Below are 15,594 nucleotides of genomic sequence, written 5' to 3'. Positions count from 1 at the left end.
GAAAAATGTGCTTTCTCCATAAAGCTATTTTAAAATCTGACACAGCGGTTACATAAAGGAGTTCTGTATCTATAATTCTTAAAATAATTGTTATGTATTTTGTCAACGTGTATGATGAGTATTTTTGTAAATTGATGTGCATAGTCACCGGCCGTTTTGGTGGGAATACATTTTCGGAATATCACGCGCCAATGTAAAATGCTGTTTTTGGATATAGATATGAACTTTATCGAACAAAACATACATGTATTGTGTAACATAATGTCCTAGGAGTGTCATCTGATGAAGATCGTTAAAGGTTAGTGCTTCATTTCACTGTGTTTTGGGTTTTATTGACACATGTCCTTGCTTGGAAAATGGCTGTGTGATTATTTTTGTCTATGTACTCTCCAAACATAAACTAATGTTTTGCTTTCGCTGTAAAGCCTTTTTGAAATCGGACAATGTGGTTAGATTAACGAGAAGTGCATCTTTAAAATGGTGTAAAATAGTCGTATGTTTGAGAAAGTTGAATTATGACTTTGTTGTTTTTTAATTTTCCACTGGCTGTGTCCCATAGAAGTCAACTTCCTGACTGATGTCTTGAGATGTTGCTTCAATATATCCACATAATTTTCCTTTCTCATGATGCCATCTATTTTGTGAAGTGCACCAGTCCCTCCTGCAGCAAAGCACCCCCACAACATGATGCTGCCACCCCTGTGCTTCACGGTTGGGATGGTGTTCTTCGGCTTGCAAGCCTCCCCCTTTTTCCTCCAAACATAACAATGGTCATTAAGGCTAAACAGTTCTATTTTTGTTTCATCAGACCAGAGGACATTTCTCCAAAAAGTACGATCTTTGTCCCCATGTGCAGTTAGTCTGGCTTTTTATTAATGGCGGTTTTGGAGCAGTGGCTTCTTCCTTGCGGAGCGGCCTTTCAGGTTATGTCGATATAGGACTTGTTTTACTGTGGATATAGATACTTTTGTACCCGTTTCCTCCAGCATCTTCACAAGGTCCTTTGCTGTTGTTCTGAGATTGATTTGCAATTTTTGCACCAAAGTACGTTCATCTCTAGGGGACAGAACGCGTCTCCTTCCTGAGCGGTATGACGGCTGCGTGGTCCCATGGTGTTTATACTTGCGTACTATTGTTTGTACAGATGAACGTGGTACCTTCAGGTGTTTGGAAATTGCTCCCAAGGATGAATCAGAATTGTGGAGGTCTAAAATGTTTTTGTTTTTTTTCTGAGGTATTGGCTGATTTCTTTTGATTTTCCCATGATGTCAAGCAAAGAGGCACTGAGTTTGAAGGTAGGCCTTGAAATACATCCACAGGTACACCTCCTATTGACTCAAATGATGTCAATTAGCCTATCAGAAGCTTCTAAAGCCATGACATCGTTTTCTGTAATTTTCCAACCTGTTTACAGGCACAGTCAACTTAGTGTATGTAAACATCTGACCCACTGGAATTGTGGAACAGTGAAATAATCTGTCTGTCAACAATTGTTGGAAAAATTACTTGTGTCATGCACAAAGTAGATGTCCTAACCGACTTGCCAAAACTATAGTTTGTTAACAAGAACACTTGTTAACACTCCAATTTGTGGAGTGGTTGAAAAACGAGTTTTAATGACTCCAACCTAAGTGTATGTAAACCTACGAACTGTATGAATCAAGGTGACAGCTAGATGGTTATCAATATTAGTTATTTGTGTAGGCTGCTATCCTAATTGAAATAAAAATGTGATCCTTTTTTTGCCACGTTAGCTACCGCCATGGTCACAACCGTGATACCCAGTAAGAAGCACTTCAAGTCGGCAGGCACGTTAATACAACACCGGTACGTCGCTGGCTTATCAACACGTTGTGCAGCCCAATCAGCCACGCAAAACAATCTTGAGAGGCAATACATCTGCCCAATTAGCTGACTCATTTTCATACACCCACTCAGCAGCTACCTAGAGTGCCTTCGGAAAGTATTCAGACCCCTTGACTTTTCCACATTGTTATGTTACAGCCTTATTCTAAAATGTTATAATCTACACACAATACCCCATAATGACAAAGCGAAAACAGGTTTAGACATTTTTGCAAATGTATTAAAAAAAAATCTAAAAATGTAAATGCCTTATTTACATAATTATTCAGACCATTTGCTATGAGACTTTAAAATTGAGCTCGGGTGCATGCTGTTTCCATTGATCATCCTTGAGATGTTTCTGCAACTTGGAGTCCCACCTGTGGTAAATTCAATTGATTGGACTTAATTTGGAAAGGCACACACCTGTCTACATAAAGTCCCACAGTTGACAGTGCACGTCAGAGCAAAAACCAAGCCATGAGGTCAAAGGAATTGTCCATAGAGCTCCGAGACAGGATTGTGTCGAGGCACAGATCTGGGGAAGGGTACAAAAAAAAAATACTGCAGCAATTAAGGCCCCCCAAGAACACAGTGGCCTCCAACATTAAATTGAAAAGTTTGGAACCAACAAGACTTCCTAGAGCTGGCCACCCAGCCAAACTGAGCAATCGGGGGAGAAGGGCCATGGGTAAGGGAGGTGGCCAAGAACCCGATGGTCCCTCTGACAGAGCTCCAGAGTTCCTCTGTGGATATGGGAGAATCTTCTAGAAGGACAACCATCTCTGCAGCACTCCACCAATCAGGCCTTTATCATAGCGTGGCCAGAAGGAAGCCACTCCTCAGTAAAAGGCACATGACAGCCCGCTTGGAGTTTTCCAAAAGGCACCTATAGGACTCTCTGACCGAGAAACAAGATTCTCTGGTCTGATGAAACCAAGATTGAACTCTTTGGCCTGAATGCCAAGCGTCACGTATGGAGTTAAACTGGCACCATCCCTACGGTGAAGCATGGTGGCAGCATCATGCTGCGGTATGTTTTTCACTGGTAGGGACTGGGAGACTAGTCAGGATCGAGGTAAAGATGAACAGAGCGCTCAGGACCCAAGACTGGGGCGAAGGTTCAACTCCAACAGGACAACAACCCTGAGCACACAACCAAGACAACAAAGGAGTGGCTTCTGGACAAGTCTTTGAATGTCCTTGAGTGGCCCAGCCAGAGCCCGGACTTGAACCTGATCGAACATCTCTGGGGAGACCTGAAAATAGCTTTGCGACAACGCTCCCCATCCAACCTGAGAGTTTGAGAGGATCTGCAGAGGTATGTGAGAAACTCCCCAAATACAGGTGTGCCAAGCTTGTAGCGTCATACCCAAGACACAAGGCTGTAATCACTGCCAAAGGTACTCCAACAAAGTTGAGTAAAGGGTCTGAATACTTATGTAAATGTGATATTTCAGTTTTTTATAAATTAGCAAAAATGTCTAAAAACCTGTTTTTGCTTTGTCATTATGGGCTATTGTGTGTCGATTGAGAAAAAAAACTATTTAATACATTTTAGAATAAGGCTGTAACGTAATGTAAAATGTGGAAAAGGTCAAGGGGTCCGAACACTTTCCGAATGCACTGTATACTTGCACTGTCTGATAGGCCAGGCTCCTGGATGGATAAGTGGAGGAGGGTGGCTTACTGTGCTCATCAGTCTTGTTCTTCCCCCAGTGCTTCCTTTCTCCCCAAGGGTCACGTTAGAGTTAAGAAATCTGCATTTTGAACAACGCAAACCAATAAAATTGTGTCTTAAACCATTTATATTGTATTATATTCAAAGTATTTTTTTTTATTCAATGGAGTGATCAGGCTCCTGCAACTATAGTTTTCGTTCACAGAAAATACATGACTGCGACACATTTGGCAGAAAACAGCTATTTGGCTAGAAGCCACAAGTAAATGAGCTTAGCCTACAATGAAAAAGCCAGTCAATTCTTTGCAAAAACTCAGCACCGCCATTATATTTCTAATGTTTATCATAGAAAGAATGTAGCCAGCTACATTTCCTAAATGTTTTGCTTTAAGTTAATCGTAGATTTTACCAGAGAAAAGTAGGTTACATTGAGAAAAGTACCGGAGAAAAAAGTAGAGCGTTGTCTGAATTCTCACTCAAGTGGAGATGTAACTGAAGCACAATGAGTCTGATGCAGAGCAGAAAACAAAAACGCAGCTAAATATTTATGCATCTTTTATCCTGTGTGAAAGACGTAGAATTCTGCATTAATGTCCCCTCGAAACCCCTGCAAAATGAACCATGCCCCCTCTGCCTCATACAGTACAAACCAGCATAACACAACATTCTCTGGGCACAAACACCAGATCTCTGTCAGGCAACAGGAACAAATTATATGGCGTGTAAAAAAATAAAAAAATCTAGGGATAGGCTATTCCATCAGCATTATATTACCGATAAACCCTAAACTTTCCAAGCGTGTTGAAACCACGTGTTCCAGAAGCTTTTAATCTCCATTTTTAAAAAAAAAAGGTACAAATGTGTGAAAAAAAAGCGTACCCAATAATTTAGTTTATAAGTCTTATTGAACTTACCTGGACTACTTCTATTCCTCTTTTCCTGAAAGACAGATGAGAAGAAAAAATAAATCAAAATACATTCATTCATTATTTAAACATCAAAACGCGGAGGTGGTAAAGAGCGAGCACTGCCGCAACTCCAACAGATTAACCGGACACATCGGCAGACATTAAAACAAATTCACTTTCGCCTGCAGTGTTACATATTACAACAGAATGAAAAGACACCATTGTGTCACCACACACCAAAGTATGTTCTAGTGTTCTGTAGTGGCTCCCAATCACATGGGGAATCTCACACCATCAAAGGTTATGGACATCAAGGGCAGAGATGGCCAGCAAGGAAACCAAAATAGAAAGTGCATGCACCCCCCCCACCACTAAGAGTCCTGAGTCTGTCTCACAAAACATACTGACAATGGCATAGGGCTACTCAACTGTTCCACTTATGCATGTAGTGGATAATATTAAATGTAACAGACTTTGGCATTATTGTTTCAATTTAGCACACACGGTAAATCTTAATTCTGGGAATGTAAACCACAGTGGCATAACATTGAAGAATAGAATATGAATTTGTTACAGGAATTCATAAATATATCGCTGTTAAGGCTAAATAAGCTCCATCTGCTTTAGTCAGAGTCCAGGGACAGGGAATGTCTTTACTTTTGAAAGATTGTTTTTTACCCAAAGCGCAATCTAAAAAAAAAAATGGGTTGCCTGGCAACGTGCAGACAGCCAACAAGAGAAATCCTCAGTGGCGTTTGTGCAAGAGACTTCCAGCGGTTCTAACGTAATAAACCACAATGCTCCTCTAAAAGACTTGACAGTCTTTCAAATCCACCTCAGTCTGCCCAAACAAGCAAAAGTAGTATAAAAGTGGATGTTTTCCGTACTTATCAAAAACAATAGTGATCCAAATATCTTAGGAGTCGTCAAGTAGTGAACATGCAAGTCCAACTAATCTGAACATACAAACGTCGGTGAGAGCATGAACACTAGGCTACGCACAGTGTTTCCTATACATATATATTCTTAAGTGTTTTGGGTGTCCGTGGTGCCTCCCGCAGAATTTTTATGTAGCGTCCCAAATGGCGCAATGGTCTAAGGCACTGCATCGCAGTGCTAGCTGTGCCACTAGAGATTCTGGGTTCAAGTCCAGGCTCTGTCGCAACCAGCCGCGACCGGGAGACCCATGGGGCGGCACACAATTGGCCCAGCATCGTCCGGGTTAGGGGAGGGTTTGGCTGGCAGGGATGTCCTTGTCCCATCGCGCACTAGCGACTCCTGTGGCTGGCCGGGCGCAGTGCAAGCTGACACGGCAGGTTTACGGTGTTTCCTCTGACACATTGGTGCGGCTGCCTTCCGGGTTAAGTGGGCATTGTGTCAAGAAGCAATGCAGCATGGTTGAGACAAGACTAACTACCAATTGGATACCACGAAACTGGGGAGAAAAACAGAAGGAACAAAAATACATATACGTTTATGAAAAAGGAATGAGAAGCCCAGTTCTGGTGACTTTTTTTTTTTTTAAAAGGACATATTGCTCCCAAATGAAACATTATTCTGACAGCATCTAAAATATAATTTTCACCTCCAGAAATGAGCCCAATAACATATTGGTAAAAATTATTTTAACATATTGGACCATGCATATAGCCCAGCGGTAGGCAACCGCCCCAGGCACTTCATGTTTTTGATTGAACCGACCTGGAAGACCAGGTGTGTTGAATTTAGGCAATCACTGAACTGATCAATTAGCTCAGTTGGCCAGGTGTTGTGCCTAGTTGGAACAAAATCCTGCAATACCTGTGGCACTCCAGGAACAACAGGGTTGCCTTACCCTGATATAGCCTATGCATGGTCCCAATTCAAGCAATAAAAAAGGTACAAGTGGTGTGGTATATGGCCAATATACCACAGCTAAGTGCTGTTCTTAGGCATGCTTCTATTGTTTCAATAAAAGTGGTTCAATCTGTCAAGGCAGAGAGGTTAATGGGACATGTAGAAACCCACTGGGTTGATGGGAGCCATTGTCTAGATCAAATATTTCTCTATAATGAAAGCACGAGGTCCAAACGCAAACAGGAAGAGACATGGCATCTTCCACAGAGCTGGTGATATTAAAGTGCTGATGGGCCTCAGACTGGGTTCTCTGAGTGTGGGGTCCTCTCTCTATGAAGTTGAAATAGAGCATTGAATGAGACTACTAAAAGCATCGGAGGTTCACGTCACTCAATAGTAGGTAAAAATGGCCAACAAAAATAACCTAAAATAACACAGTTGCGCCCAGGTCACAGCCCCATGGTAACAGTAGAGCAGCCATTCACTGATTTACAACAATGTGGATATTTAATACTGCAGCTAGCACGTTTCATGGGGTGTGAATGGGGTCATTGGTTTCAGCCTAGCTCAGAGATAGGCAGCACTCTCATATTGTTGCCTGGTCCATGCGACGAAAGGAAAGGAGGGAAGATTAATAAGGCAAGCAGAGTTGCCAAGGCCAAGCTTTTTGTTTGGGCTTGACACACGAGGAAGTAGTTGATAGTGCAGGGTGATGTCAACTTTTAAATCGCTCTCCTACAAATCACACATTTAAACAAAGTCATACAAAAGCTCACGCGCACACACACAGTTAATGTTCACAACAAATTCTCCATCAAGCCAATAGGATGGCAGGATGGTGAGAGGTCAGGGGAATACTAGTCCAAAAAGAACAGATCTTTATTCCGTTCGCCTGTGTGTGCATCCAGAGTGAGAGATCCCCCTAACCCTGTCCTGACAGGAGGAAGTGACAGAGCTTCCCTTGTGTCCAGAGGCAGGTGGTCCAGACAGTCATTTCATTTCCCTAATAAAAGGTAAACAGTTCTGCCAGCTTATGGGCATTATTAAAGCAGGAGTCCTTTACGGCAACAGCGTCACCACACCTCATCTCTGACCAGCGGGGATCTCCCCACAACCAGCTGGCCCAGACAGCTCTCCAGGACCACCTCCATTTTGGAACACTCAGTGTCCCAGATGCACTCTTGTGAGGAGGGCTGAATAGAGTCTAGGCAGATGTTGGGGACAGACATACTCTACTGGCTGAAACAGACATTGATCTAACACTAATTACTGTGTGTCATAAACCTTTTAGGTGCATATGAAAATAAACGTGGTTAGTATATAACTTCAATTAAATACAGCAATTAGTGACTAGGAGACTGAGCCAATCTTGTTAATGTCTAAAACTACCAGAACTTGATTTCCCCTCATGTGGGTGAGCGTGGAGCTTACACCTAATGTGTAACACACCCAATGGTAATGTCAACACTGGAGAGCTAACTTTATAATTCCAATGTCACAGAAATACTGCAGTACAGTTGCATAGTGTCCTGCACTGTGTGCACGCAAATGAAAACACATTGTTTTTTACAATACAGGAACAGAAATAGATAACAAGGATGTTTCACCTTCTTCAAATAAGAAATTAATATTTTCCGAAGAAGCACATTGCAGGGAAAACCCACTACAAAAGAAGAACTAGGAGAGACAGAGCAGAATAGCTCACCTGTCATCAGATATGAGGTAAAAGTGTTTGCGTGACCGGATAATGAAACCAAACAGGAATTCCTAGACACATCTTCACTTTGTCAAACTGAAATTATACTCCAGGCCATTGACCGCAACATGAACTACAGCTAGCAGCAACCATGAAGGTTGAGTATGTTAGGCCAACGCCACCATGCACATTCCAAACCAACATTTCGTGGAGTAGACAGTACAGCAAGGAGGTAACCCGCGACCTAGTACTACATGAAACAACTTGTTCCTGTCACGTTCCTGAACTATATTTTCCATGAGAGTAGGCAAGACGCGTAACATTTGATTGTTCCTACAAGTAATCCAAGCCCATCCTTGGCCTACACACACCATACATAACAGCACCTCCCCACCCTATAGCCTACATATTACACCTGAGCAATCCTCCAGAGGAAATATTTTGGTTGGAGTGTTAGGAAGAGATTAAAAATGTTTGGTGGATTACATCGTCGTAATCTGTGCTGGCTCAATCAGGTTGCTTATCAGCCCCCTTGTGAGGTGAAAATCCATTCAGAGTTCGTACACAGTGTCAAGACAAATTCAAGGACTTTAATTACTTTTTCAAGCATTAATATGCAAGCATCCATTTGTAATAGTTCCTATTATGAAATTGTTTCTAGTTCCCAACAGATGGCAGTATATCACCACAACCACAAAAAATAAAATAAACATACTATTCATCACTACCTTGCATGTTCTACTCAATAATACGTGTTTCACTACTTATTTACCCCAAGTTTGGGAACCACTGTACTACTAACCTCTCTCCCTGGTTGCTTCAACACTTCCTCTCTCTGTGTATCTCCTTTGCCTCCTTCATTGCAGCCTGACTCACCACTGTCTGTCTCACTACTCTCTATAAAGAAAAGGTATTTGTGTTATGAGAACTTATAGTACCCCATCTTTTGATTATAGCTAGCTTAAATTTCAGTTAAATGCTCCTGCTGAGGTCAGGCTCCGTTCAACGTTAGCTTCTAACTTCCTCCTTCTAATCAGCCAAAGGTATTTTATTTAACTAGGCAAGTCTGTAAATAAGAATTTGTTCTTCACTATGACGGCCTAGGAACAGTGGGTTAACTGCCTTGTTCAGGGGCAGAATGACAGATTTTTACCTTGTCGGCTCGGGGATTCGATACAGCAACCTTTTGGTTACTGGCCCAACGCTCTAACCACTAGGCTACCTGCCGCCTTGTCTCTAACCAGTAATGACATCATTCACGAGGCAGGCTGAGGCGATAACTTTGGGTGAATGAATAAAGTTGTTGGCAATCAGCTTTGAAATCAGCTTATTTTGAGTTATGGAGTTATCACAAAGTGCTAGGGTAGTGAATTGATGTTAGCGTTAGCTGTCAGCTAGAAAATAAAGTTAGCCTACAAAGCTGGAAACTAAAGGCATCTTCTTCCATTGTAAAGGTTCTAGCTAGTATGGACATTGTTTTGCGAACAGTTTTAATCTTTTGCATGCATGTCACATTACTCAAGTGTGTTAGCTCCCAACTCATGCTGCACATAAGTTAACATGATGCAGCCCAGACTCCCAGTGCAGGCTAGCAATGAGTAAATGGAGAAGAAACGGTGCGCACTATATTAAGTCGGCTGCACTGATAGACTGACTTGGTCCTTGAGACACATTTGACAGAACTACCGAAAGTAACAAATTATAGTACCGAAACGTTTTTAATTTTCTAGTATCAAAAAAAAAAGTTTCAGTATAGCGTGCAACACTAAACACAGGAGAGTAAAAGGCAGGTGGATGGATACCACATCTAACATGATACTGAGTCAACCATGAAAAGGACAAATTTAAATATGCCTCTTAAAAGGATACAGGTCACAGAGAGCATGGGATTAATGAGATGACAGTTAAAACCCATCATTTCTAAAACATAACCGACAGCCACTTATTTACTCCGCCAATCAATCACTAAATCTGATTGATTTTGGTTGCCCGAAGATTATGATCACTTAGCCGAAAATTCTAAGTAGCTTTTTTCACAAAACCAGAAAGAAAACTGACTAATGAAATTATTTTCAAATGTTTTTATTTATTGTTCATAACCTGCCCAACGGGCAACCTCACAGCAGGCTCGAGTTGCTCAAGTCACTACAATCCCTGTGATTGTTTCCTACAGAAAAATGCAGTCTCTTCAGAGACACTGAGAAATGCACTTGGCCTATCACTTGTCCCCAACAGTGCTCCAAAACGGCCAGCAGACACTGTTACATGATAGATGCAAATTGAGCTCGAGCTCACACTGAATTTATGTAATATCCTCTTCAATTAATGTTCAAAATGTGTACTCCTCCAAAATATAATCAGTTAAAACAAGAAATGATGGATGCAACACTTGGTTCTTGAGGTCATAATACAATAGTAGCGCCATTTGGGCACATTTAAAGAAGTGATTACCCATGTTTTTAAGACTGGATATTTGTAACAAATAGCTACACCACTACTAGTACTAGCTACTACAATGTATCTCGCACCAGATTGCTGGCTGTATCCCTCCAGGACTGTAACTACTGTACAGTAGACTGAAATGTAACCACCAGTAGCTACATTGTTGTCAGCACATACAGTAGCCTACCTGCACAAATCAGCAAAGGCCTGAAAATTCAGCTTCTTCATCTTCTTCTCGCTGAGCCAGTAACCCACTCTTCTGCCTTTCAAAAAAGTCTGCATCTCCACCTCGCGTGTTCACAATCCAGAAGTTACGGTCGAATCAACCTGGACACTGGCGAAAACAGGAAACTGTCGTCCCACACGAACCTAGAGGGGAGGGAGAAATGACTTTGTATTTCGTATTAGCCTGGCCATGTGAGGAAACGGGACGTACTAACTTAGCTAGTTAGCCATAACCAATAAGATGACTCGCAAGCTGCAACGTCTCTAGCTAGCAGTAGCAAACTAGTAGTTATAGCCATAACAATGATGTCTAACTAGCTAAACTTATCTGAATTTTAAATGACTGTTAACTACCTAAACGAACATTTACCAAAAGCCCCCCATAGTCTCTTCGGAAATGCAGCTAGCCTAACGTTAATTTCTAGAGATGCGCCACATAAAGCAAGGCATTACTTAGCTTGTGGTTTCTAAATACATTCACTAGGATGATGACAAAGCTCGAGGAGGAGCAAATACACAGCAAATTCTCTGAATAAATCCATAAAAAGTTAAATAAAATGTATAGCTACCAGCTAGCACGTGTCCTCTTTGAATTTCACCTAGCTAGTTAGCTAGCCTGATAGCTAGCTGTCCATTCCCCGTTCGGCTGGTTGTTCATGCTGAAGTGGTGACCAAGCACTGCACGGAGATCTTTTCTCCGATTTCACCTGACTGCGTACTCACACTCTCGAATAGAGCTCCTTTATGTAGCCCTAAACAACTATGCATACCGTTAGCTAGCTTGCTGGGGAGATTATAAGGACACAGTTGACGCTTAAACCGACAGCCAAACTTTACCCTAATTTTAATGAATTCTGACATAAAATATCGGTTGTCAAGCGTGTCCTTATAGCCTTCATGAGCATGAACACGATGTAAACCATATGTCATGGCCGTCTCAGTCACCAGACCCATTTTAACACGTATGGGAGTTTCTGGAGCGGCGCCCGGGACAGCGTTTTCCACAACACACTATGATGATGGAATTTCTAGTGGAAGAATGGCGTTTCATCTCTCCAATAGAGTTCCAGACACGTGTATAATCTATGCTAAGGTGCATTGAAGCTGTTCTGGCTCGTGGTGGCCCAACACCCTAAAACACTTTATGTTGATGTTTCTTTTATTTAGGCAGATACCTGTATATCATTAATATACAAAAATTAAATACAAGTTTTTAAAAAATGGACGTAGCAACTGAGGATTCTAGTTTTAAAGGCAGGTGTTGGGGGAAGTTGAGACATTCCGTCCAGATAGAATGGGCTTCATTATAACATTTGACTTGTTTTTCAGTGGTAGTAAGAATATTACCAACGGAATGGGTGGAGTAAAAGGCCAGCAACAATCGGTATTATTGAGAGACCCATGAAATGACACCATATATACATTCTACAGACCCTAGTGAGTATTCCCTGTAATACCTTTACTGCGGCACCCAGAACTGTTTTTGTTCTATAAGCCAATATGTATTCCAAATACAATGATTCGCATTGTGGCAAATGGAATGGGTGTTGTAAAAGGCCTGCAACATTTTATTCAAAGCCCCATGAAATGACACCATACAGTATATACATTCTACAGACCCTACTGAGTACTCCCCAACCCACTTTTACATCGGCACAAATAATCGTTTTTCCTGTAGTGCTATTTGTACAGTTTCGTGTCCAGACACCCCATTTTAACACAGTAAAAGGCCATCAACATTTAGTATTATTCAAAGTCCCATGAAAAAACACCATATATAGATTCTACTGACCCTACTGAGTCTCAACCCCACTTTTACATCAAATCAAATTTTATTAGTCACATGCGCTTAATACACCTTACAGTGAAATGCTTACTTACGAGCTCCTAACTAACAATGCAGTTAAAAAAAATATGGATAAGAATAAGAAAGAAAAGTAACAAGTAATTCAAAAGCAGCAGTAAAATAACAATAGCCAGACTATATACAGGGGGGTACCAGTACAGAGTCAATGTGCGGGGGCACCGGTTAGTTGAGGTAACATGTACATGTAGGTAGAGTTATTAAAGTGACTATGCATAGATGATAACAACAGAGTAGCAGCGGTGTAAAAGGGGGGGGGGGGGGCAATGCAAATAGTCTGGGTAGCCATTTGATTAGATGTTCAGGAGTCTTATGGCTTGGGGGTAGAAGCTGTTTAGAAACCTCTTGGACCTAGACTTGGCGCTCCGGTACCGCTTGCAGTGCGGTAGCAGAGAGAACAGTCTATGACTAGGGTGGCTGGAGTCTTTGACCATTTTTTGGGCCTTCCTCTGACACCGAGAGGTCCTGGATGGCAGGAAGTTTGGCCCCAGTGATGTACTGGGCCGTTCGTACTACCCTCTGTAGTGCCTTGCTGTCGGAGGCCAAGCAGTTGCCATACTAGGCAGTGATGCAACCAGTCAGGATGCTCTCGATGGTGTAGCTGTAGAACCTTTTGAGGATCTGAGGACCCATGCCAAATCTTTTCAGTATCCTGAGGGGGAATAGGTGTTGTCGTGCCCTCTTCACGACTATCTTGGTGTGCTTGGACCATGTTAGTTTGTTGGTAATGTGGACACCAAGGAACTTGAAGCTCTCAACCTGCTCCACTGCAGCCCTGTCGATGAGAATGTGGGCATGCTCAGTCCTCTTTTTCCTGTAGTCCACAATAATCTCCTTTATCTTGATCACGTTGAGGGAGAGGTTGTTGTCCTGGTACCACACTGCCGGGTCTCTGACCTCCTCCCTATAGGCTGTCTCGTTGTTGTCAGTGATCAGGCAGGCCTACCACTGTTGTGTCATCGGCAAACTTAATGATGGTGTTGTGCTTGGCCGTGCAGTCATGAGTGAACAGGGAGTACAGGAGGGGACTGAGCATGCACCCCTGAGGGGCCCCTGTGTTGAGGATCAGCGTGGCGGGTGTGTTGTTACCTACCCTTACTACCTGGGGGCAGTCCGTCAGGAAGTCCAGGATCCAGTTGCAGAGGGAGAGAGGCGTTTAATCCCAGGGTCCTTAGCTTACTGATGAGCTTTGAGGGCACTATAGTGTTGAATGCTGAGCTGTAGTCAATGAATAGCATTCTCACGTAGGTGTTCCTTTTGTCCAGATGGGAAAGGGCAGTGTGGAGTGCAATAGAGATTGCAACATCTGTGGATCTGTTGGAGCGGTATGCAAATTGGAGTGGGTCTAGGGTTTCGGCACATAGAATAGTTTTTTCTCTATAAGCCTATATGTAATTTATAGGGCTGGTGGGTATTTACACAACAGTCATTTACACCACAGTCATCCAATAAATAACTGCATATATAGACTCTTACCCTACATCAATAGGTTCTGTAGAATGTGATGTTCTTTACATTAATTTACTTAAGCTCCAAACATTTATCAATGTGTGCCACCTTATATTATGCATCTTATATAAAGTAGTAATTGTCTTTAGTTTAGATTTTTTGTAACATTATTTGAAGATTATGCACTATGGAAAGCTGCAAAAATTTGTGATTTCGTATCATACACATTGTTTCAAGGCAAAATTGGAAGACCGGAAGTGTCAATGTTCCTGCAATGACGCTAATCTTTTCCAGTGTGCGGTCAAACACTTAAAAGACACACCCTCGTCCACTTACCCTCGCCTTATGCCCTTGGGGTAATCTCCCGTAGCCATCTGGGTGGGTGGTCCAAATGATTAGCCAAGCAAGGGAAGTTTACAATGTAAGCCCCTCAGCCCTCGTTTTTAGTCGGCTTTGCGAGTATACAATTATGGTCAGTCCGGGCAGTGTTGCCAACTCCTCAGTAAGGAAAGTAGCTATTGGCTGTCCTAAAAGTTGCTAAATGACATCATCAACTAATTTGCCATGTGCATGTAATTGTGATGGACGCTGTAGGAGAGAGGAATAACGTCGTGGGAGAGACGAAAAGTGAGTAAAAAACACCCTAAATATGTTTAGAACTACAAATGAACTTCTGTCGATTATTGTTTTTTTTAATGTCACAATTCCAACCTTCCTCCTTTATCCGGGCTTGGGACCGGCAAAAGTGACCCAAAAGAGACACTCTGGCGGAGTTACTTCGTTTTTTATTTTATTGTGCATTTTTTTGTTTAGTTTTTTACATTTACATCCCGCCCTGAATGTAAGCCAGGGCGGGATCAGCCAGCGGCGGCTTCCCGCATGCGCGATTCATTTGCAGTCTGGACGCGGAGGGGTGAACATCTCCTGCTCTGACTGCAGCTGGGAGGGACTGCTGCGCAAGGACTGGGCTGCCTGTGAGTGCTTTGGGATGGGGGTGGGGCCCACGGCAGCACACGCTGCTCGTTGAGAAGAGTAAGAACGAAGAGTAAGAACGATACGTGCTTTCACATTAGACTCTCCAAAAGTCTCCAATAACACCAGAAAAAGTCGCTAGATTTGTCGCTAGTCGCTTTTTTGAAAATGTGTCGCTAGAGGGGTCTAAATACTTGCTAAATATAGCGACAAAGTCGCTAAGTTGGCAACACTGACTCCTGGGCCTGAAACTCCCCTTAATTCAATTTGCGACTATTGTACATCCGCTAAGAAAAGTCCTCGAAAACTTAAATGCAAATAAGTTAGACATTTTCATACAATGTAAAAACTAAATATGTTTTTGTTTGGTTATCTTTTGGAAATTGTAGAAATAAAACATTTTCCTTCCTCAGACGTTCCAGCTAGGCAGGCTAACGTTAGTTAGCTAATTAATTTGCTAGCGCTCATACAGTAGGCGTATATTAATAATGATATATTTAATATAAGTAGACATGCACTCGGTGGCTTAAAACACGATCATCGCGGGATGAACGAGAGATGAATTTCCAGCCAAGGGTGGTCCATTTAAAAATCATTCCTTTTTTTATTTTGTGTCGATGATTTGTATTTATTTAAAAAAATATATTAACAACAAATCAATACAGGAAGTACATGA

The 15,594-nt window shown here is 42.1% G+C and overlaps 2 protein-coding genes across 3 annotated transcripts in view; both read right to left on the bottom strand.

The window, feature by feature from the left end:
* The window catches only part of LOC123744603 (inositol-tetrakisphosphate 1-kinase), a 62,322-nt gene extending 50,737 nt beyond the window's left edge, over nt 1–11,585 (bottom strand). Inside the window, exons 1-2 of one of the 2 annotated variants that reach the window (XM_045723498.1) lie at nt 11,203–11,585; nt 4,441–4,465 (exon numbers count right to left, since the gene is read on the bottom strand). The gene's annotated coding sequence lies outside the window, so the exon portion shown is untranslated. Of the gene's footprint in view, nt 1–4,440; nt 4,466–10,595; nt 10,784–11,202 lie in introns of those variants that run through there. The other variant, XM_045723499.1, reaches the window with a different exon arrangement.
* itpk1 (inositol 1,3,4-triphosphate 5/6 kinase) lies at nt 10,036–10,732 on the bottom strand. Its single transcript, NM_001140858.2, is given in 1 exon segment — nt 10,036–10,732. A coding segment is annotated over 1 exon segment (99 nt). The 5' UTR covers nt 10,691–10,732; the 3' UTR covers nt 10,036–10,591.
* Nucleotides 11,586–15,594: the final 4,009 nt, after the last annotated feature.

This window comes from Salmo salar, chromosome ssa09 (genome assembly GCF_905237065.1).
Source record: "Salmo salar chromosome ssa09, Ssal_v3.1, whole genome shotgun sequence".
NCBI classification, from domain to species: domain Eukaryota; kingdom Metazoa; phylum Chordata; class Actinopteri; order Salmoniformes; family Salmonidae; genus Salmo; species Salmo salar.
Note: the sequence above shows the minus strand (reverse complement) of the source record. Positions and strands in the feature narration are given on the sequence as shown.